Consider the following 24127-nt stretch of genomic DNA (forward strand, 5'->3'; position numbering starts at 1 on the left):
TGGCAAACATCGCTGGAGCTGCATTCGGGGAGCATTTAGCGTCTAGCCACCCCCCCAAAGTGAAGTTCAATGAAAATGCCATAACCTTTTGGCAGGGCATCAGGGAATTGTTTCAGGGGAGTGGATGGATGGATGGATGGATGGATGGATGGATGGTAGGGCGATAGCCGCACCTTTGCAATAAATGTGAACTGCGTGTGGCAGGCGATAAAAACCAAAGGCTTCCCCCACACTCGCACACACACACACGCTCAGATACAATCTTTGGTGGCATGCCCCAAAGTATGCCACACAATAATTTTCAATTGGGGATCGATGAGATGGGGGGATGGGGGGATAGCGAAAGGAAGGACTCACCTCATCACAGCCAGCACAGCGGGGCTTCAGCATTTCCGCATAATGTCGCTCGCAGTAGATTTTGTCATCGTGCACGCAGTAGGTGAGGTCCACCAGAAGCGAGTTGCAGGTGCTGCAGCTGAAGCACTTTGGATGCCACATGACGCTCTCCACGAACTTGGGCGCCGCCACAACCAGCTCGCCGGCCGCAATCTCGTTATCACAGTGCGCACAATGCTCATCGTAGGGGGCATCCTTGATGTAGGCTACGAGGCAGGGAAGGAATTGAGTTGGTTGAGTCATCGCAAAGGCACTGCAGGCACTGCAGGCACTGCACTCACCTATATCCAGCGCTATCTCATTGCGTGCCGTCACAAAGTCCTCGAACGAGGCCTCATGCTGCACCTCCAGATGCTTGCAATGCTCCAGCGAGAGATCCTGCTTGGGCAGCTGATACGCGATCTGGCGCTCCCTGCTGCACGCCCCCTCGCTGCCCAGCCGCGGCACCGCCTCCTCCGGCAGCAGCTCAAAGTACCGATTGATGCGCGACGAGGCACGCACCCCTGGCGGCACCCACGTGTAGCCCAGATCACGTGCCTCCACGCCGGAGTCCGCGGGCGAGACGAGCTTGAAGCCCAGTCTCTCGTGGACATTGGTCGTCTGTTGCTGGTAGATGGCATGCGCCTCGCGAGGACACTTGCACGATTGGCAGGTTTTCCTGCAAGAAGAACACGAAGAAAATGGAAAACGTGAGAAATGGCAGCTAACGGAAGAGCTGGGAGTACTAGCAAAATAATTTTTAAATTAAATAAATAATAATAATAATTAAATAATAATATATATTTATTTTATTTTATTTATATTTTATTTATTTATTTATTATATTTATAATATTTAGATAATAAAATTTAAATTATTTAAAGTCTCTGCAATCTTTCCGTATATTTTGTACCACTGCACATGAAAAGCTTTCGGCCAATAAAAGCTCAACTGTCGCCATCTAGCGGCTGCTTTGTGCACCCACCCCCGCACTGATTGCTTACCTCACAATGAGATCGTAGATTTCTTTCCTATCGAACACCTTGCAGTAAATACTGAGCACATTGAGGCAGGCGTAATCCATGCCCGTCCATGGGACATCCGATGAGGCCAATGCCGCCCACAGTGGGCACTCTGCGTGACGGTCCAGATCGAGCATTTTCACCATTTTTCACTTGTAACGGCACTTTTGTAACTGTACTTGAGAGACTGAAAGCTCTTGCTGGGCGGCTCTTTTAACGTGTGATTATGGCCCGTATTCTTTTTTATTTAATTTTTTTTATTTAAAATTGGTTTTTAATTTGGTTTTCTCTTATGATTTGACTCATCAAAAATGTTGCTGTGCTGTGGTGCTGTCTGTGGTTCTTTTTTGCTCGATTGCCGCACCCCGCTATGTACGGCCTCAGGCACCTCTTTGCTGGAGGCAGCAGCAGCAGCAGCCCCACCAAAAAAAAATAGAGAAAGAAAACTTTCGTTTAGTTTTGGCATCCGAATCACCTTTTCTTGTGGCACGTCTCGGGGCGGCATTCGTTTCTGGCGTTATTTGCTCATTGACATTTTGATTAAAGTGTTCATTTGACCCTTGGCCTTTTTCTTCTTCTCCTTCCTGCTCTTATTGTTATTCTTTGTGTTCTTTTGTTTACTACAAGATTAGCAGATTAGCAAGAGATTTAGCAGAGGTTTTAGCTGGAATTCTACGCTTTCGGGACGGCTATCTGTATCTGAATCTGTTTACTTATTTTTCAATTATATGTGGATACAACCAAAAATAATCAGCATCATAAAATACGCCCACACCCAAAGATACAACTTGTGGATAAACATTTGATGGGCTCAACAGAGTAGAAGGTATTTCAGAGCAGAGTAGAAGAGAGGTAAGAAATGCCATGGAGTAGCTAGCTGGAGTCATAGAGGAATCAGAGAAGAGTCAGAGAAAAAGCAGAAGGAATACATTGCCTTGAATTCCATAGATAAAGAGTACTACTAGAGTCCTTCATGCACCTATGGAAGATTCTTTGGAGCAGAATTCGAGAGAGGATTCCCTAGAGCAATATCATGTAGAGTAAGATTCCATAGTGCATTCTGCAGCTGAATTTTGCAGTGTAAAATTCTGTAGTAGAGGCGTCCACAGGTTACAAAAAGTAATGAAGTAGTGGAGCAGTGTGAAGTAGTCCCCTCCCTGGTCACGTATGATCTCATGACTGCCTAACACTTTCAAGCAGCCAAAAAAAAGGTCTCCCCATAAACGAAAATGAAATATAATAAAATGAAATGAAAAGGTAACAAAAGCATCTTTTTGATAAGATTAATGAAAGGTTCCCTCGCTCTGCCCCGTCCACCTCCTACTACTCCACCCCGTCACCGCACGTTAGGATTGGACGCCAGTGCGTGATGTCATCGAATGCGACAGAAAAACAGAACCCAAAAAAAAAAAAAAAAGAATCAAACAGAAACAGAAATTCCAGCCAAAATTCCATTTGCCCAATCATTGAAACTGCGTTAACTTTGAAAATTAGATAAGCCGATGGGCAGAAGGAGGAGTGAGTAGGTTGCTTTCTGCTTAAAAAAAGATACGAAATATGAAACACAGCAGAGTAGGGGGATAGTCGAAGGTGCAGCCGAGGGGTAGGTAGGTAGGTAATGTGTCTCTTTAGAGGCTAAATGGAACAGAATGTCAGATAGATGGATGGCCTTTTATGGTCTTCACAGAGAGAGAGAGAGGAAGAATGCGAGACATGAATGCACTCTGCTCTGATGAGGAAATGCTTGCTAATTGCTCACGACCTTAGATGCGGAAAATGTGCAACAGGTTTGCATAGCATGGCTGAGGGAGGGGCAAGTAATGCAAATGATATTACTTAATGTGTGTACAGGTGATTCATAAGAGATACAGATACATATACATACATATGTATCTCCGTATATGCTTGCGTAGGGTACACAGTGAGACAAACAAATAACTCTATCAAGATCAGCTTTCAGTTTTGTTTACCTTTTTCGAGTGGTGAAATGACGGGGAGAGAGGAATGTCTCTGAGTGGTTTTCCAAAATAACAAACATTATTCATTAATATTAATCCATAATAACTGGAAGAATGTTAGTCAACCTTTTGAGGGTTTTGAATCAGAGTCAGATAAAAAACAATGGAAAATATGGTAAGGGGAAAAGCCTCAGTAACTTTCCAAAAAGGTATGAATATGTAATGATTTTAGCCTTCCCCGATAAGTAATAATTATCTGTTACTGTACTCCCACAGTTATTATAATCATAGAAATTTTATAACAGACAAAAATTTGTTTTTTTAATGTATAGAACGAATATTTGTAGCTTATCTAAAAATCCTAGCAAACCGAAAAATTTCCAATGGAACTCTACAAATCTGAAGCGAATTTTTTGATTCAACTACAAGAAATTAAAAATCAAAAAAATATCTCATAAATCCTCAATGAAAATGAATCAACGAAAATAAATCACGAAATTTAAATGAATTTTCAACGCAAAATCAATTTTAATTGAAACAAATCGATCAACGAATAGATAGCGTGCCTGCCCATAGATCCCACATAATTCCCATTGAAAATTGTTATTTTCAAAATGTAATTAATTCCAATTGTGGCCATTTGACAGATTTTCAAATACAGATACTCGACTCGGTAGAGATCCCTCAAAGCCAAAACCAAAGCCAAAATCTAAATTTAAATTTGAATTTCCGCAGCCGCAACCGCAGGAGAACTCTCTCTATCGTCGTGTTTCCACCTCGTATATTGTACGAGTATCTTTGCATCTTTTTTTCAAGGTCTCGATGGAACACACACACACATTTGTTTGCCTCCAGAGTACTCGTAGCTGCTGCTCTGACAATGCACCACCAATGCGGGCCGGGTGACATGTCTTAAAATGGTTAATAATGCTGCGACTCATACTGCCCCGCCTCCAATTGTATCTATATTTTTGGCTCTGTCTCTATCTCTTTTACTGGTTCTGTCTCTGGTTTTATCTGTGCCTCAGTCGCGGGTTCTATCTCCGATCCTTTCTTCAGTCTCCAGCAACAGAGACACAATTTCTGAGTGTTTGTTTGTACATTAGGTTGAGAGGAGCAATGCGCAATGTTATCGCTGAATAAACAATTAAAATGCCATTAAAACGTGTTCCATTTCAGATTAGAGCTTCAAGCGACACAATCAGGGAGAGAGAGAGACACAGAGGAACAGATAGACAGACAGACAGACAGACAGGCGGACAGGGACAGACCATCTGTCGTAGATTTTTATTTAATTGAAATCCAAAACAAACAAACAAACAACAAAAAAGAATCATATTCGTAATATAATAATAATAATATCTGATATCGCAGGGGTGGGGCATGTGGCACAATCAACATAGAAATGCGTATGAAAGCAAAAAATAAAACAAGTTTCGGTTGGGGGTTCTGAAAGTTTCGCCAGATAAATGTAATTAAAAGCCAAAAGTAAATTTTACCCGGCACACAGTGCGTTTCATTTATAGAGGGAGAACTTTAATTTACCTTTATATATTTTTATTTTTTATTTTTCATGTATTTTTATATCTTTTTGTTCTGTCCATTCCAATTAGCACATTTCTCGTATCTCTATCCCATTCGACTTGCATGCTTGTTAAAACATAGTTTATGCTGTAGTTATGTGCCTTATACTTTTGCACGGCACTGTATTTATAGAGACACACACTGAACAACACACTCTCCCCTCATCTCTCTCACCCTCTCGCACACAGATAGACCAAACTCGGGGACAACTTTTCTTGTTAGGCCCCGCAGCATTTTCCACGGATTGGAGATACAATAGCGTGGCAAGGGGGGAAGTTTGCAGAGACAGGGGGGAACCTATAGGTAACCCAACACAAGCACAAACCTCAGACCAACAATTACAATTGATAAGCCCCCCAAAAAGTCACTTTCAACAGAATCGGGGCGACAGCAGCAATTGGAAAAGTTTTAAGGGGCAACTCCAGGCTCGCCCCTGCCCCTGCCCCAGCATCCCACCCTCCTGTTGATCTGCCAAAAGGTTAAACCCCCCAAAAACACTCAACGCGAGAAGGGGGAGAGGGGGAGAGTGCGAGCAATCAGCATTGTTTGACCAACAATTTGTTTGCCATCCAAAAAAAGTCCGAAATCCGAAACCCCCTGAAACCAGATACGGGATAAAACTCGGATGTTGCAAGCTATACACAGAGAGAGAGGTGTATAGAGTGGAGATGGTGTAGAGAGCTTTCCCAGTGGCAAGGAAATCCAATTTTCCACTATAATTGCACTTACATGTTGCCGCAGTTCCAGTGGCGGTTGCCTCCCCATAAACCCCATAAACAATAAAAAAAAAGCTCGCATAAAAGTCAGCGACGAGCTGCAAGTGCAACAAATCTCAATTATGAGGCATCACCCCACCCCCCAATCGAAAGTGGGTGAAGGTGTGTGTGTGCAACAGAGAGAGAGAGAGAGCGCCACAAAGAGTGTGGTGCGGCATGCTGTGGTGTGTGCTCTTTCTCGCTTTCGATTAAATGACTTTTAATGCGATTACCCCTGGAACAAATATAAAAGAGGGGAGGCAAAAAAAAAAAGGGGACCAGAACGACAGAACAATGCACTTCTACTGTTCCGTTTGTTGTGGTTGTTGTTGTTGTTGTTGCTGTGGGGCAGGCACAGATTGCCCTACATATATAGTCACACGAATCGGAATACGAGTGTACTCGTATATACAGAAATATGGGTAGAATATGTGCGTACGGGGCAACCGCTAATTGAATCACCGCAGCGACCCGCCAGTCCACTGCTTACCCTTTTCGACTTGCCACCAAACCAACTATCATTCACCCACCTGGCGATAATTAACATGCGGAGTATGCCACTGCCACATCCCCTGCTGCTGCTGCTGCCCCTCCTCCTGACACTGCTGAGAGTCAGCTTAGTGGATATTTACGACACAACCAGATAGAATATTCTTTAGCAACAAATTGCATAGTGAATTATTACAACCTTGCTTCTAAGTGGGGGCTGCCATCGCCTCCTCCTCCTCCTACCTCTAGAGATGTGCCACAAAATCACGGGGGAAATCGCAGTGCAATCACGAGTTGTATTTATGTATCAGGAGATCTTTCAGGTATCAGGTTTCAGGTATCGTATCAGAACTGTCAACAATGTTCTGAAAACCCGTAGTTCCTTCAGGCAGACCTAACTTCTCATTTAAAAAAATCTTTAGTTGATTTTTCTTAATTCCAGATTAGATTTTGTTATTTACCTAAGAGAACCCCAGAATTCCCTATAGAAGGTTTTTTTTTAATAGTTTTCTAGACTCTACCGCCGCAAAGATAACACTCTGATAGCAGCACAGTGCATCGCATTGATATACTCATTTTCTTTTTCTATCGCCCATCTACCAACACTCGTATCAATGGATTCCATCATAGAGCAAACACCTCATTACCTTGATATATGCTACGAGTATTTGCCTGAAATGTGTACAAACACAAAACTGTTTTGATTTGAGCTAAGTGTTCATAACATACTTTATAAGTAGTGTGCGGTTTGTCCCTGGGGAGCTGTCCAAGTGATCCTCACTTTATTATTATTGTCACTCATCCATCTATCTAGTGTAAACAGTGCCCCCATTTGCCTCATAAAGAGTGACAGGCCTGACCCACAAAACCTCATCCATCGTCAGAGCGAAGATTCCATTCCACAGAATTGTAGATCACATCTTCCCACGATTGTAATATAACCCACGAATACTTGGATTATTGGATGGGTTCGGATGGGATTGGATCGCTCATCTCTATGGCGAATATTGCGCCAATGACTTTCTGTCGGTGGGGAGGTTACTATTCCGCGAAATCTGGTCACAATGTGTTACAAAATAGGGAGGAAAACAGAAAGAGAAGTGGTGAACGGGAAGGGAAGTAAAGTGAAAAGAACAGTGCGATGGGCCGTGAAGCGGCAAAGAAATAAATGGATGGATGTCAATGTGTTGTGGGGGGAATATGGAAGGAAGGACGGTCGTCTAATTAAATCCCACTGACTCATTTCACGTTTTTTTTTTTTTCGTCAAGAGCAGGAACTCAAATAAAACCTGGATAATAAGAAAACCTTTCACTTATCGATATATCAGCGTTCACTATTCAGCACATAAATCAGAGGAATAGTAAGGAATAATTTTTAATTTTTAATTTTTTATTTATTTCCTTTCAGTCCGCAGACAAATAAATAGAAGGAATCTTGTAATCTTTTCACTTTAAAACAGAAGAAGAAGAAGGAAATCGTTCGAGTAATTCTTTCAAATTTTTGTATTATTTTATTCGGTTTATCCACATCTTTGATGTACAGAAACTATTTCCAAAAATTGACATTTGCCGAGTAAATAACATGATATGAAACCGCAACGCTCCAGCATAAACAATCTCTTGGCAGGCGGCTTCGTTTTTGTTTATAAAACAAATAAATGTTAAACACTTGGAAAATTGAGCAAATTACGCGCGCAACAGACGTCAGGAGGGAGTCAATGGCCAGATTACGCGAAAAAAACAAAAAACAAAAACACAAAAAGAATATGCAATTAAATTTAATCAAATTTATTTACAATTTATTCCGCACACAAACACACACAAATAATGAATTAAATATACGAAAAACGGAAGGAAAAACGCGGCCGAAACGCGCGGAAAACGCGCTGGGCAACAACAACCGCACCGCTGTACAAGTCAATTCTAACTGTGAATGTTTTCTGCTTCTGTTTCGGTGGGTCGGATTCGGGTTCGGGTTCGGGTTCAGTTTTGGATTCGGATTCTCGGGTTCGGATTGTCGGGTTCGTTGTCTCGATTTGCCGAAGCGTAGCATAAAATAAACACGAAGCTCGCTCAGCAGAAAGAAAGCGCGTCAGCGCCAGCAGCCAATCTGTCGTGTGGGTGCGAGAGGTGGTGTTTTGGGGGGGAGAGAGAGAGCTAAAGGTGAGCGATAATGACACGGCATTTGCTCTGCCTGCCTCTGACTGCATCCACAGTGGTCGTGTGGTGGTGGTTGGGGGTTGGGGGTCGGGGGACACGAAGCGTACCCACAAGAACCGCTTATTAGCAATGCATTGCACCGCGAGGTTCTTTATGACGCTCTTCATTAACGCGGCACACGACGCGTGAGCGAGAGAGAGCGAGTGAGTTGAGTGCAACTCCGACGGCGGAGTCGGACATGGCTAATGAGTCAACAGGTAGTGCGCTTGGCTGCCGAAGCGATTGAGAGTGGGGGAGGTGGGGTGGGTGATAAGCGTGCAGATAAGCGAAGGGAGCGGGGGAGAAGTGAGGCCAAGGCATAACACGTTACAAGGTGAGCGAGCAGCTACCGATCTTCTCTCTTCCGCTCTCCTGCGAATTTCGGCCTCACCTGGAAGAATGCAACCTTGGCGTAAGAGTGGAGTGCAGAGTGAAGCGAAGCGAAGAGAGTGGCAAAAGAGAGCTACTTCCGTTTGATTAATGACCGTCGCGCATCCCTTTGCATATTACTCAAACTGTAAACCCAGCCGCCAGGCATACATATGAAATGTTTCCTTTACTTTGAAAAGACGGTCAAGGTCACAGTCACAACCCACACCCCCCTTGGGCGGCCAACTGCTCCAGCCATTTATCAAAAACGTCTGGCGACCATTCTGCCACACTTTGACTTTGATTGCGCCACACAGCCCCAAAGAGTCGCGCGAGCAGCAGACATGAAACAAATTCCGAATTGCAATTATTTATAAGCACAAAACGCAACTAGCTAAAAGGCCAACTGTTGTCGCCAGTGGCAGGCAGGGGGTGTTGGGGGGCACACAGACATGGTAAGCTGGACAAAATCCATAAAGACGACGCAAATGGGCCGTAAAAAGGTCAGAGACGTGGTCATAAAGGATTTAACAGGGGAATGATTTCAATATTAAAGATGGGGGGAAATATCCTGAAAAATATCTGAAAGCCAAACTAAAATTTAACGTTCCAATAACATTTCAAAGATCCAATGTTCCCTGCATTATTCTTCTATAAACAAGCCTCCAATTCCCCCTCCTACCAAAATTACCCAGAGTACGCTACTGTTTTAATAATATTATGATGCCATTGGATGGATCTGCCACCTCAGTCTCTCAGCTCCTTCTGTTCCGTTACGTTCCGTTCAGTTTCTATTCAGTTAGGCAGCAGCACTTGGCCAATTTTGTGTATTAGCACTAAAAATATACAGAGAGAGAGAGTGGACGGACGGACGGACGGCCGGACATTGAGTGGGCGGTGAGCCAGAGCCGGAGGCAGAGGCAGAGGCTGGGTACAGGCGGGCGGTGTTTGATTGGTGTGGCCAAGTGTTTTCATTCATGGCCCACGAGCACGAAAAGAGTCAACAGACTCATGGGCATAGTCATGCACAAACTGTTTGACCCCCCACCCTGCTTGCCCCATGACATTGCTGTGGGCAGGGGAAAGGAGAGGCTGGCTGGCTGGCTGATGGCAAATGTAATTTATGAAGATTTCTTTGCTTGCTTTTCGCTTAATCGTAAACATTAATGATTAATTAGCTGAAATTGTACAATAAAATCAAAGGCAACTAATGTGCGATTCCCGGAGTGGGCGCCGCCGCATCTGTATCTACATACATATGTATGTACAATGTATATTTGTGTGTGTTCTTGTATCTCTATCTCGTGGAAGATTGATGACCATTCCACGTTGTAGCTGAAATCCACTTAATTAGAGGCTCCTCCAGCTGCCTGCTTCTGCTCCTGCTCCTGCCTTCTACCTTTTCCAGGTAGTGGTAGTCGTGTAGTTCTGTGGTGTGACGATGTCGCCGCACTGTCTCTCAGTTTGATAAGCAGCCGCATTAAAACTCACTCCCATATGTATGCACACACACACACACACACACTCGAGTATACGTATACGATTACGAAATGCAAAACGTGACTTTGGCGAGGCAGTTGATTAATGGACACGGGTAAGACTACCCCCAACCAAGTGCCGGAACAAGTTGCCATTTGCATTGGATATGTTTTTTTAGTTGCAAAAATGTATCTGCGGATAATGTATCTTCACTTAGTAGCAGCGTATCGATTGCAACTGAATATCGTTCCACTACAGCACGTGATCTTACGGGCGAGTTCTCTTTTACTAGTGATTGATCGAACGAACTGTTTTTCATTTAGTTCTTTAACTTCATAAAGGAATAGGCTTAACGAATTCCATGGAAATTCCAATATTCTCCCACTTATATTTCTGATTTTCTATATATACATCCTTAAAATTCTCTTAACGGACAAAAGGCGGACAGGCGGACGTTATTTGATCGCTTCTATTTATATTTCAGATAAGCTCTGGGGATTCCAACGAATGTAAGGGTTTTTTCTTCCTGGCCTGCAAGTCTCCCATTTCTAGGACTTTTCCATTTTTTATTCCAACAAATTTATTCCTTTCGAATTGAAATATGGAAAAAATCTGTCAAGAATGGCTATATTAAGTGCACCGGCAGATGCATTTGGTCATCTATCAGTTACACCTTTGAGTATATAGAGACAGAGGCGGAGAGAGAGAAGCTCTGCTCAGCGGGTAAACACACCTGTGGGCAGGGCAACCTGTGGGGCAGCAGGGAATCTGTTTATTTGTTTAACAACCCACCATGCCACCCCATCCACGCTGCTGGGGCCACTCGTTTGTTGTTTTTAATTACACGAACAGGCAGGCAGGCAGGCTGGCAGAAAACAGCCAAAAGGAAAATTACATTACATTACACAAAAAAAAAAAGAAGAAAGATACAGATATTGTAGCTTGTATCGCTGTATCTTTATCTGCCTGACTACATTTGGCGCTTGTCGGTTGTCGTTCGCTTGTCACCTGGTCGGTCGCAGGTGCAATGTCTGTGCCTCTGGCTACGTTTCTGCGTTTCTGCGTCTGATGTTTCGGCCATTAAGGCCATCTCTGTCCACATCACATGTTCTGCACTGTATCGGGCACTGCTCTCCCTCCAAAAGGCAGCTACAAATGTTGTTTTACTTTTTTAATGGAAATCTATTTATTTATATTGTACACCGTTTAGTATCTGGCTTTGCTTTGACTTTTGTTCTGTGTTTCGTGGAAATTTACGTTAACGTGAGGCGTCACATTAAGTAAACACACAAAAAATAATTTGCTGCTGCTTCTGGCTTCTGGATACCAGCGATCCGTTTGAGTTTATTATGGCCCCAAAGTACAATGATCATTCGTCACTATCTTCGGTTCGACGGAGCGCCACAATGTGGATTTCTTTGTTGTCAAAAATCTGTTTCCCTAGTCGTAATTTCAGATGAAAAGCGGCGCGATTCATTGGGGCTATTTATGTATGTATATGGAAGATCTGGTATATGTTGTATAACCAATTTGTTCTTTGGTTTGTAAGTGTTCAACATTATTGTATAATTTGTGGGCCAAAAAAGCATTATTTCTGGTAAAAGTTTCCTGAAAATATCCAAGGAATTTCAAATTCAAGGTTACCCATCAGGAATTGTATTTTTATTATAGAGATTTATGATTATTTACACGTAATTATACCATCTATAGGACTGGGAGAAATTATGGGATACTTCCAGATCGATTCAATCCCATCATTTTTTGTGTGGTATCTCAACACTCACTCAAACTGGTGTGGTGGAAGAAAATGGGGGGGAAAATCATGAAAATGTGATATCTACAAGTGTGAAATTATGCAAAACAGCAGCTAAAAGCAGGGGGCTGGGGGCAAAAGAAGACAAAGAATAGTAAAAGAGACCTGGAAAGAAGCGAAGAAAGAAATGCCAAAATCAATGTAGAATTTATTCCAAAAATTCTCTTTCCCTGTCTCCCTCGCTCTCTTGTACGAAATAGAGTGTGAACAGATTGATGCCCAATTAAAATACTGTGCGAGCAGAGCAGCCGCCTCGGGGGCAATCCATTAGCCGTTAATTGCCACCTCAATAACTCATAAATACCTATAGATGACCCCCTCCACCACCATGCTTACCGTTGTTCTCTGCCTCTTGTTGTTGTTGTTGTTGTAGTTGTTGGCTTCTCCATGGACGTGACCATGGCCGTGGACTTTTTTCGCCGTATGGCCATGTGACGCTCGCGGGTGGGAAACTTTGGCTGCTTCTTTACCAGCACGGGCTGCACTTGGAAGACGTCACATGACTGCACCTTCAACAGCATGTTGCAGCGCGAAGAGAAGCGCAGCGCAGCGCTGAACACGCAACTTTAAAGCGGCAACAATTGGATGAGGTGCTGGGCGGGGGCAAACACAGCAACAGACACGGGCAGTCAGCAGTTTGACAGCGGCTCAGGTGTCTTAAAACAGTGCGTGACACGAATAAATTAAAGCAAGGTGCCTTTTTGTGTTGTCTGACACTGTATGTTTGATACTTGCCTTGCTTTTTTTTTTCATGCAAGCAGTTCTAATAGCAACACACCCTGCCTGCCTCAGATTAGTTACACTTTTAAATCGATCCTAATATTGCGAGCCTGCACTGTCAGTTTATGCACTGTTATGTGTTTTATTTTTGCTTCGACTGCCAGCTGTCCTAATATTTGATCACTCACTGTATTGCGTTTACGAACAGACACGAAGATGTCGATACTGATAAGCGCAATTGACGTTTAGGTAAACACCAAGAGAGCCAGAGCGTGAGCGAGAGAGTGGGAGAGTGAGTTGAGGCGATATGGAGCGCGCTGCTTACACATTGCGTGCTCTCCTTTCTTCTGCTGCTTCCCCTTTGCTTTTGTTTCACTGTTTGCTTTGGGCTTAAAATGTATTTTAAAAGTTCAGGCTGGGCTGGCTGGAATATTCATTCGCTCTTGCTGACACACAACCCACACAGACCGATCGCGTGGACAACTGAGTAACAACTGTTTTAACAGTTAAACAATGCAATTTTGAGCGCGTCTCGAAACGCAAAAAAAAAACGACAACAACCGCAACAACCACAAATAAATCGGCGAAGCACGCGGCTGTTAGAGAGATCGTCAATGAACGCATACAAACACACAAACACTTATGTATGTATGTATGTAGAAGCAGACATGAACAAACACGAGCCGGCTCAGAGCACACAACGTCAGTCACTTCAGCCAGTCATGTCATTTCGTCAGTCAGTCAATGTTAGCCTCGGCAGCGTTCATTGCTCAAGCCCTAAAAAGCCAGTAAGTGAGACAGAGAGAGGGAGGGAGCGCGAGGGAGAGCATTTGCACACGCTTTGAACTTGAGTTGAACCCAAAACTTGAACCAAATTGATGTTGCAACATTTCCCACTGGAAGCAATCGCAATCGCAATCTGCCACCGCAATCGTTTCATCAATTGAATTCCAATCCGAATCAGTAGAGATCTAAGAAATTCAGCGACTCTTTCCGTTAAATATGGAAAACACAGTCCAAGGTCTTTGTATTAATTGATTTAATTGCTGATGCACCTCGGAGGAAACTGCAACAGTGGAAGGTATTAGGTGTGTGGTTATATAGGGAGTACTACCCATAGGAAACCCTAGCGGTGCTAAGTAGAATCTGATCTAAAGGGCAAATGATTTCCCATTTCCAGCATTTCTAGCATTACCTTTATTTCCTAATCAAACCCCGTAGTAATCCTAAAAATTTGCTCAATAAATTTCTATCAAAATTTTAATTTATATTTATTTGTATTCTTCTACTGATGGCTTTTGATCTATGTTTTCATCACCTGTGTGAAATATTTTGCTCGTCCAAAAATATGCCCACAATTTCTTAAATATTTTCTAATATTTTTGCGTTGGCTGGCATTAAGAAATAAAAATAATTTAATTTACAGCCCAACACATTTGGCCATAAAAGTCGCCCATAAAAATACAGCACAGCACAAAAAACGAACCACAAAAAAAAAACTAGAACTTTTAGTAATTTATAGCGAATGACACGTATAAATGCAAAAACACAGACTACAGCAATTACAAATCAAATAGGGGAAAAAAACCAGCAACAACAAGTGTAAAAAATTAAGAAATTCGAGGCAGAGCGTAGAATACTCTAATACTCTATAGAAGATTGGAAATAAAATATATGAAACAATGTCCACAATTTTTATTCTCAACATTTTTGGATTATTTATTCTCTTTCTTTATTTTTGTAATAATTTTGATTATTTTATTCAAATCTGAGCGAGTGTGGTGCCGACCACTTTTGTTGTTAGAACTCTGTATGACCTTTTTTAAGCAGCGTATCACAGAACAAGAATACGCATACGCCCCGTAAATCATCGAATGGAATTGGCGTGCGGCCAGCATCAGACAGAAAACACAAACAAAACCGCAGTTAGACAAAAGAGACGACAGACGGACTGACAGCCGTACGGACAAACGGACACCCGACAGTCGGACATTCGGTTCAGTTTACAGATTAATGGCGTAATTTCAAATGGTTTTTGTGGCCACAATCGTTAAGTGTTTGGCCAATTTCCCCAATTGCAAATGCGCCCCATTTGGGGGGGGATTTATGGGGGTAGAATGCACCACATAATCGTTTGGAAAATTGCATAATTTTAGCCACTAAAATGAAACGCAACGCAGTTCAAGTGCAAACATAACAATGAATAAAGAAATAAATAATTAGTATAATTAATTGCGACGGGGCTATAAATTAACGATGTGGCCAGAGAAATTATCATTAAAATGTTCTGTGTGCAGCAACGTTGTCATCGATATGACCCTGGGGGCAAGCGCACATTGTAGATGATAATGCCCCCATTCCCCATAATTTTGGGCCACTGACTTGCGGTTTTCCGTTCATTTCTCTTCCGCTTTTATGGGCCACAAAATTGTTGGGCTGCTGCTGCTGCTGATCCTCCCTCCATCCTCTCCCCCTGCTGTTTGAAAAGAGGTTTCATCTGTTTTTGGCACTGCTGACTCAATATTTATCTATCGATCGCAGCGAAACCGAAATTCTGATCCCACGCCGTATTCACAGTATTTGGGCATATAACAAAAAAATCTTAATCTTCGTATAGATTTTGAGCAATTATCGCTGGTCTTAGAGTTTCAATAGTACGAGTGGATTCCACTTTCTTTTTGAATTTCTTTCACAGCTGGAGAGTCTTAAAACTCTCTTCATTTGTTCAGAAAATTCAATTCCAATCGGAATATGAACAGTCGTTTATTTTATGTGGCGCCAGCTGGCGCAAGCTACAAGTACTACACATACAAAAAAGCTTTTGCAAGAAAGCTTTACAGTGCGGTCGTGAAATATTGGGCCGCCTAAGTTTTGCACAGTTGTAAATGAATTTTGAATGCAAATTAATGTCTTAAATTAAACAAAATAAAATGACATATTTTTGTATATAATTTAATCTATTTAAAAGATTATTTCTGTATATATTATTTTTATATAGCATCTTGATTCTTGTATATTTAAACTACATTTATCCTTACCTCCAATCGTGTGCTGCAAAACCGGGACAATTTGATTTGCATTGTTCACAGCGCACTCCATCCTCAACCTCGCGAATGATGGCACCCTGAAAGATGCAGAAGGAAACGCTATTAAGAAAGGGAATTTATATAACGAAAGAAATCCCAGAGAAGTAACTCCATCCACAACCACTGTGCCTGTATGTAATATAAATTTGCCGCTTTAAATTTAGCTTTTAAGCCCGAAAACAAGACAAGAGATTTACGATGGTACAACTTAATTTGTGCCCTCTGCTCATTTGCGGGCCACTGCCACTGCGCCAAACAATTCCGTAAATAAAACTATGGATAAAGATATATCTTGAGTGTTTCGGGAGCGGTGTGTTGGGGATGCAAATTGTGTGGCGAAATTGCATTTGGCGAGCCAAAACAAGGGGCAAAGAAATTCGACATGCCAAAAGTTAAGCTCACTGGGCTGCTCTAGATGTTGCAGTGGCAGTTGCAGTTCCAGCCGTGGATGTTGCACTTGTTCCAAAAATACACGCCAACAAAACAAACCAGCAGAAGAACACACACAGAAATTGCACTTGGCATGCTTCCATTTGTTGGCCAGGCCAAACGTTCTCTTTGTCTTTGTCTTTCTTTCTGTTTCTGTGTCTGTTTCTGTGGCCAGGAAAAATGCAGTAACAACTGTTTTCCTGTTGCCAAAAATGAGAATCGCCGGTTTCGAGTTGAGACATTAATATTCAGGATATCCTGTGCGGCCCCTTTTACTGCATTTCTTTGACTTTTTTTTGGGCTGGGTGGGGGGTATGGTTAGGGCAACGATAATTGTGACACGTCGCTGCCCCAAAAATCGATGTTGACCCAGTTCATAGGCGACCAAAGTGGCGAGAGAGACAATGGGCGGGAGCCCATTGCTGCCTCCCCCCCCCCTGGCAGCAGACAGTAGACATGGGCCAGGATATTATTGGCATTAAGTTGCAAGCTTTGGCCCCGCAGTTGGGCAAATGTTTGATTTCCACTTAAGCGCAGGCGAAGGCGAAGGCCTCCCCTTTCGAATGGGGCAGATTAATGTCATCCCCAATTAAACAAATGAGTGTGTCAATAAATCTATAATGGAGCCAAATGGGCAAAAAAAGACTTTCACACAGCATTCGATCTTTAAGCGGGGGGGGGGGACAACGGAAGAGATTCTCATCTTGAAGTTTCTTTCTCTCTCTCTCGTTGTCTCGATATTAAATCCAATGATGTCATCATCTTATCGACTGTAAACCAATTTCGTTTTTAATCTGAATAATCTCGGAATAAATAAACATGAGCCATGAGCAGCATTATGCTTGCTGCAATTGCCTTTTGTGGCACCGACTCTAGCTTTTCTGTATCTTTGTATCTTGTAAGTGTAGCCAGCACCTTCTGCCCACTCATTCAACGGGTTCGGGTTCCACCCACTGCTACAAATTCTGGCTCGAATACTCGCAGTTTTTAGCAGCAAATATCAGAGTCTATATGGGTGCCAAAGTTCGCTTTGGCAGCTACCATTTTCTAACGCTATGACGCTATGTTGCCACCCGACTGTGGACTGTTGACTGTTGACTGTTTGTCTGCAGTCAAATGAGGCAGCAAATCAGCGCAAAACGAATGAAAAATACCCTTTAAATATATATTTAACGAAGAGCGCATAATAAATGTGTTTTAAATGGAATTTCTGTATTTTAATCGGTTCTCATGATATTTCTTTGATACACATAAAATCTTCCAAAAAATACACCCCAAGCCCATGCAGAGTATAGAAATCCGTAGGTCGTCGTAGTCAAACGCAGAAAACCGGTCTCTGGTTTACTTGGAAATGAATCTATCTATGCGTTGTATACATATACATATATCAACATCAACAACAACATCAGCCTCAGACCAGACTGGAACTTGTATAAACATTTGCGCGGCGCGAGTGTGTAGCTGTATCTTATGGCGAAGCTCGGGCCAAGCACGGGCAATCCACGACACAGAACAGTAAGTGTTTGTTTATTGCAAAACACAAAACCCAAGCCCCAAGACCCGAAAAAAAACGAGCACAAAGTACCGACAGAAATTAACGAGAAATTGACAGACCAAACCCCAAAGTGAAGTTTGTTACAGGGCAGGGGGCAAGCAGCACAACTACAAACTACAACGAACCTAATGATCACGATTAGGTCTGAATGCCTGATGCCCGATGATGATTCAAATGTTGGCTGTTAACCTGTTTTTGTAGACCCACGCAAAGATCCCAGCCAGCCAGCCAGCCAGCCAGCCATATGGACAAGGTTGCGGCTGCGCCGGCGAGCGTATTAGCTAACATTGCAGAAAACTGTGCGAGTATTTTTCACACTCTACTTAAGATCAGCAGCCAGTGCCAACAGCCAACCAGCCAACAGGCTGCATGTAGTTCAAGATCGTGCGTAGAGTATGGAGAGACAAGTGGCGGCTGGCTACTAAAGTTGCACTGACCAAGTTTAGTGGCTGACTAAAGAAGTTTCCACACACACACACACACAGAGACACAGTTTTGGGGCCAGGTTGCTGCGGTCAGTTTAGAAAGTGAAATGTGCGAGGCACAGATTCTGCTAATTAGGAGACAACAGAGATAGAGAGAGGGAGAGCAAGAGCGAAAGAAATATATGGTTAAGAGAGGAATGAATATCCGCTTATGTTCCCATTGCCATATTCCCATTTCCTTAGCTTAACGCCATATGAGGAGCGCATAGAAAGGCTCCTTTTACTCTCTTGCATTTTTAATGGTGATTAAGTATTCGCCTGTGTCCCCTCGTGTGTGTTTTCCCCCCACCCCACACAGCAGCTGTTTTGCTGTTGACATCATCCATCGTTTGGCGTGCTTGGGTACAATTTATGCCATAATTTGTACAAATACAAAATACATTTATTTATTTATTTTTCAAACCAAATACGGCCAGAATCTCATCAGCTGCTTTCTAACTAGAAATCCAAGTTCATCCTACCCCCCTCCCCCGCGCACACCACACACCACACACACAGAGTCGGGATGACCATATTTAATGCCCCTGTCACGTAACGTTCGGCTCATTTTCATGCACAGTTAGTCATACCAGAAAGAGCGACAGACAGACAGACAATAGCCATATACCCATATGTATCTGTGGCAAGGCACTAAAATAAGAAGCTTTCTTTTGCTGACAATTATACCAACACTACGGGATATATGTATATATACCCCTGTACTGGAATTTTTTATATATTTAAGTGCTGTATTTTTTTTTTGGGCTTCGCTGCTTCCACGAAAATCAAAACAGCAACACAAAAAAAAAAACGAGTGTAAATCCCCACAACAAAAAAAAAATAAATGTTCAATTGAGTAGACAATTTTTTGTCGTACATTTATTTACGTATTATTTATCTTTACTTAACAATAAGTTTACGTAGCAAAATTCACAACACACTGAGCAGAGCAAAGGCTGAACTTGATGGGTACATAAATCATTAACGATCGCAGTTCACTCCACTCCACTCCGCTCTGCCCACCAATCCGATCCGATCCGATCCATTCCGATCGAATGTAGCTCCCCTCCAATCATGACGCAAGACCTTGGCTCACACTCTTGGGTGGTGTCTTTCTTTGGAAAGAATTTCTGTATATTTCGGTATCGTAAGCTCCGTTTCGCGATGCTCTCTCGCTCTCTCTCCCTCTCTCGTTCTATCGCCAGGGCATTTTAATGGGCGATCGATTGCGACGTGTTGGCACGGGGGCGGCACGTGTCATTGGCTGTTCGCGACGCCCCAAATAAACGGTGGGAACGCCCCCGCCATAGACCGTTGCCACACCCAAACCGTTGGAGGATCCACGCTGCTTCAGTGGCACACCGTTCGCCGCATGGCTGCTGCTGGCAGGTGCATTGTAGTGGCCGCCAAAGTACGTCGATGATGGCTGCTGTCGGCTGCCCTGGGGCTTGTTGCCGTACAGCTGCACCCTCGTGGGTGCGCGGCCTCGAGCGGGCATTGGATTGGCAGACGACAGGCACCTGCTTTGCTCACTGCCAATGTGCACCAGGGTCCTGCCACCCTTTTGCTGGTGTTGCTGAGGCTGCTGCTCCACACTCATTCGCGATGGCTGCTGCTGGCCCAAAGCCATCCGCGAGGACTGCTGCTGGTTCACACTCATTCGCGGCGGCTGCTGGGGATCCACACTCATTCGCGTGGCCTGCATGCGCGTGGGAGAGCTCTGCGGGCGATACCACCGCTGGGAGGCACTGGGACTGGCGGCTCTCGCAGCGGCTGGACCAGCCAGCCTGCTGGGATTCGGATTGCTGCTGGCCAGCAATCGCTGGGCGTAGTACTCCGTTGTGGGCATGGGCTTGGCCACGCCCACGGGCACGAATCTGCCCGGGGAGTGTGGCGAAATGGAGTTCTTGATCTCGATCCGTATGGAGGGAGCCGGAGAGGGCGAGGGCGATGGGGACATGTGCCGCAGCGAGGGCTGCACCACGCGAAAGGTCTCGTTCCGTTTCACTGGCGAGCGGGTGGCCGAGCGGGAGGGGCGATCCCGGAGCGGGGAGCGCGACTGCGGCCGGTAGTTGTCATTCTCAAAGACAAGAAAGTCCGGACGATTCTCCTTGGTGTCCCAGCGGCTGTTGCTCGTCTTGTGGGGATCGGGTGTGGGCGGCGGTGGCACCTCCACGAACCAAGCGGGATTGTGCGGCGCCTCCTTCTGCTGCTGGAGCAGGCGTTCGCGGAAGGATTTCCTGAAGCTGTTCAGCGTCACCGTCTTGTACTTCTCCCGCTCGTCCTCCTCCCGCTGCTGATCCTCGAGCAGATCGTCGTTGGAGTGGGTCTTCAGCTGCTCCAGCTGCTCCCGCAGGTGCGTGGGCGTCTTGCTCTTGCGGTACGTGGAGGAGTCGAAGCTGCCGCTGGAGTTGGACCCGATGCTGGCCTGCCGATGCACCGCGGACTCCCCCCCGGAGCCCGACTGCAGGTTCCTCAGGCTGGAGTGCTGCTCGTACAGGAAGTTGAACGGATCCGCCTGTGCATCGTAGTCCTGCAGCCGATCGCCGCCATCGCTGCGCCACTTGTAGTACGTGTTGGTGGCCGTGTCGCTCGGATGATGCTCGTAGCTGGCCACCTCCTCCTCGGCGGGCGCGCTGGGCGTCTTCTTGCGCTTCGTGAAGGTGCTGAACTTGCCAAAGACCTTCGACTTCTTGGACTTCTTCTCCAGGGTGGAGCTGTTCGAGTGCGTCGTGTTGGATGCCGCCTCCTCATCGGATCCGGGCAGTATGAAGGTATCGCCACGCTGCAGCGTGGAGCTGGTCGTCGAGTCGCGACGACTGGAGGAGGCTCTGCCCACGCTGATCACACTGGCCGGACGGGAGGAGGCGCTACGCACGGGTGTCGTGTCGCGGGAGTTGGAGGAGCTGCTCTTGGCCCGTGACGATGACGACAGCGAAGAGCGAATGTTGCGAAAAAACGACATCACGGCGGAGGGCGGAGGGCGGGGTGCTGCGTCCCTGATCTTCGGCTCTGATCTCTCGCGGAAAATTAACCTTTGGATCAAGCGTAACCTCTGCTTCGTACAGGGGGGAGGGGAAGCGGAGTGCGAGGCAGCAGCAGCAAATGAAAAACCGAACCGACGCTTTCGACTGCCGTCGAGCAAGTGAGCAAGCGCCAAAAAACTTCAGTTATTACGCGGATCACTAGAATTTCAGTCCACTGTACAGTGTACACTGGAAAGAGCGATAGACTCGCTCTCTCTCTCTCTCTGTTTCTCTCTTTTCCACTCTACCTCTCTGTGGCTCACTCTGTGGCTCTCTCTCTCTCTCTCTCTCTGTTTCTTTGTTCAGTTCGTTTTGTTTTGACCAATTTAGCTGGCTTTTAGCTTTTGAGCCGGGCTCAGTTCAGAAATTATGGCGCTCAGCTGATGAATGCGTGGGTGCTGCACACACACATATCCACATACATATGTAGAGCTATAGCTAAAGATATTTGTATATATATTATATGTAAATTGAAGCTAAGAGCTGGTTGCTTCTTTCGTAATTTATTCCAAGCCACAAATCGCTCTAATTAGCTATCGATAGCGTGTCTCATTTAACGCATTAGCGCTTACAGCCAGAAACAATAGAAAAAATAGTATTAAGCAATAGAACTATTGGGAGATTATGTGGAGTGATGTTACGATTATTGGATACCCAAGGGTGTGTGAAATGTTCGTAAAGAACTGGAAAACAAAAAAAAGATTTCACTTTTAATGCTGGAGTATTTCTATATCTTATTTAGTAGATCTTTCACCATTTTAAATTTCGATGATCATTCCACTTATAATCCCCAATAGCTATTCCACATCACTTCTATGGATCTCTTTGCTTGAGGAAGTCCAACAATTGTCGCATATGCCATTGGAGAATCAATCAAACAGCTGCTGACTTATAAGGAATAGCAATCAAATTTGGGTTTCGCCGCTTCCTGTTGCAAGCTACAGACAGCTGCCTTATATGCCCCATCCATGCTATGCGTATGCCTCTCTACTCGCTGTGGCCGCCGGGTGTCAAATGGGGCAACTGAATTCAGGTGTTTGCCGGGCAATGCGACGCCCCGCTGGGGGGGCGAGCAGCACACGAGCATTCTGTCTATCTATCAACTAAGCGACCAGCAGACAGACACCTCTTTGTGTTGGTCTAATGAGTGATTGGGGGGGGGATTGGGGGATTGAGTTTCGTTGTGCGCTGATGTGGGTTTTTTTTTACTCGATAATTTGGTGGCAATTTTGATTTATTTCGCTTCCGATTCCGCCACCACCGCCACAACAGCTGCTGACAAGCGCTTTATGCCAGTCATTAGATTGTATCTGTGTGTCTGAAGTATCTGTGCGATTCGAGTGTCGCCTCTCCAGGCAGTCGCACAATTAAAGCATGCATATTTCAAACACTTAATGGGGATGACTGTACAGCGCGAACTGGGCTTAAACATGCATATTTAAAGCACTCTATTGGGATGTGAACCCTGTCGGTACGGGTCCAAACAGGCTTAAACATGCACTCCAAAAATAGAGAGCCGAGCCACACACTGCACAGTAGCAGGCAAGCATCTGCAGTACCGCGTCCCCGAATCCCCAGTCGGGCCATAAATCAGTTGGGGAAATTCACATTTTTAATCCTTCTTTAATTTGAATTTAAGTTTTCCCATTGCTTTCCCACTGGCAGAGGCCACGACTGTAATGCACACAAACACACACACACACACACGCGAGCGCACACAAATGCACAAGCAGTGCTCAGAAAAGTGTTCCCGAAAAGTGCAAGAAATAGAGTATTAAATATTCTATACACATAAATAATACATATGTACATTGTACATATTGTACTGGTCAGAATCATATTTTTAATTTCGCGCCTTCACTGAAATCGATGTTTTTACTTATCGAATGTCGCTCTGACAAAAGCTCAAGTGTATGAAACTGATCATGTAAAAATACAGTAGCGCCATCTGTGTGTTTTCTTCTGGACTAACATTTCATTTATCGTTCTTGCCCGAAGATTATTATTTTCTTTCTATATATCCTAATTGGAGTGTGGAGTGCCTTTTTTTATTGAAAGAAAATCTTTTTGATCAATAGAGGATATTCAAGGCCTGATTTTTCTTAAAATCCTTCAACAATGGTTTTTTTTCTAGATCTCGACCGATCTGCAGCTGATCTGATCTGATTAGTTCCAAGGGTTAAGGGCTTAGCAAACAAAATGTAGTATGTGCTCCATTTTCAGCACTTTCACGTATACTTAATGTTTGAATGCGAATATCACTCATACGCTTTGGGGTTGCCGCAGCCTACGCCACAATTTATGTCCAATTTGAGTGATAATTATGATTGCTGCTAATTTGCGTACTAAATCTATAATTTATGAAATAAATAGTTTTATAATCAACCAAGTTTTTGTTGATTCTAAGAGGGAATCCCATCAGTTGTATCTTCGATTTGCATCCAACTATTTGCTTAAAATTCCAGAATTCCAGAAATGTTTATTTGAAGTGTTAAATATTTGAGCATAAAGAAATAATCGTGTACCCAGGAGCCAAATACTTTTGTCTGGAAAATACAATTCTGGACTGGTGGACGTGGTGGGGCAATCTGAAATCACAGCAGGAGGGCGAGCAAGAAACAGAATCACCCCGGGGTGGGGCAAAGGAGGAGATCAGGAAAGTTCACGCCATTCGCAGAAGCATGAGGCAGCATCTTCCGCACATAAACACTTTTGGCCCCCAACCGCATCTGCAGGCGTTCACAAAAAGGAAGGGAGAAGGGAGCTTGCCACATGCCGCATGCCACACACAGAGTCGTGTGGTT

The 24127-nt window shown here is 44.3% G+C and overlaps 2 protein-coding genes across 3 annotated transcripts in view; both read right to left on the reverse strand.

The window, feature by feature from the left end:
* The window catches only part of LOC111067477 (four and a half LIM domains protein 2), a 60130-nt gene that overhangs the window by 25800 nt on the left and 10203 nt on the right, over positions 1 to 24127 (reverse strand). The window contains exons 3-5 of one of the 2 annotated variants that reach the window (XM_022356549.2): positions 15802 to 15887; positions 678 to 1054; positions 358 to 602 (exon numbers count right to left, since the gene is read on the reverse strand). In XM_022356549.2, coding sequence (XP_022212241.1) covers positions 358 to 602; positions 678 to 1054; positions 15802 to 15887 — 708 coding nt within the window. Of the gene's footprint in view, positions 1 to 357; positions 603 to 677; positions 1055 to 1379; positions 1612 to 15801; positions 15888 to 24127 lie in introns of those variants that run through there. The other variant, XM_022356551.2, reaches the window with a different exon arrangement.
* LOC111067479 (peptidyl-prolyl cis-trans isomerase CYP95) lies at positions 19151 to 21437 on the reverse strand. Its single transcript, XM_022356554.2, has one exon. The coding sequence runs from the start codon at positions 21260 to 21262 to the stop codon at positions 19493 to 19495; it is 1770 nt and encodes a 589-aa protein (XP_022212246.2). The 5' UTR covers positions 21263 to 21437; the 3' UTR covers positions 19151 to 19492.

This window comes from Drosophila obscura, unplaced genomic scaffold (assembly GCF_018151105.1).
Source record: "Drosophila obscura isolate BZ-5 IFL unplaced genomic scaffold, ASM1815110v1 contig_1, whole genome shotgun sequence".
Classification (NCBI taxonomy): domain Eukaryota; kingdom Metazoa; phylum Arthropoda; class Insecta; order Diptera; family Drosophilidae; genus Drosophila; species Drosophila obscura.

Coding starts and splice junctions, on each gene's coding strand:
- LOC111067479 (XM_022356554.2), bottom strand. CDS start 21,262: ATGTCGTTTTTTCGCAACATTCGCTCTTCGCTGTCGTCATCGTCACGG.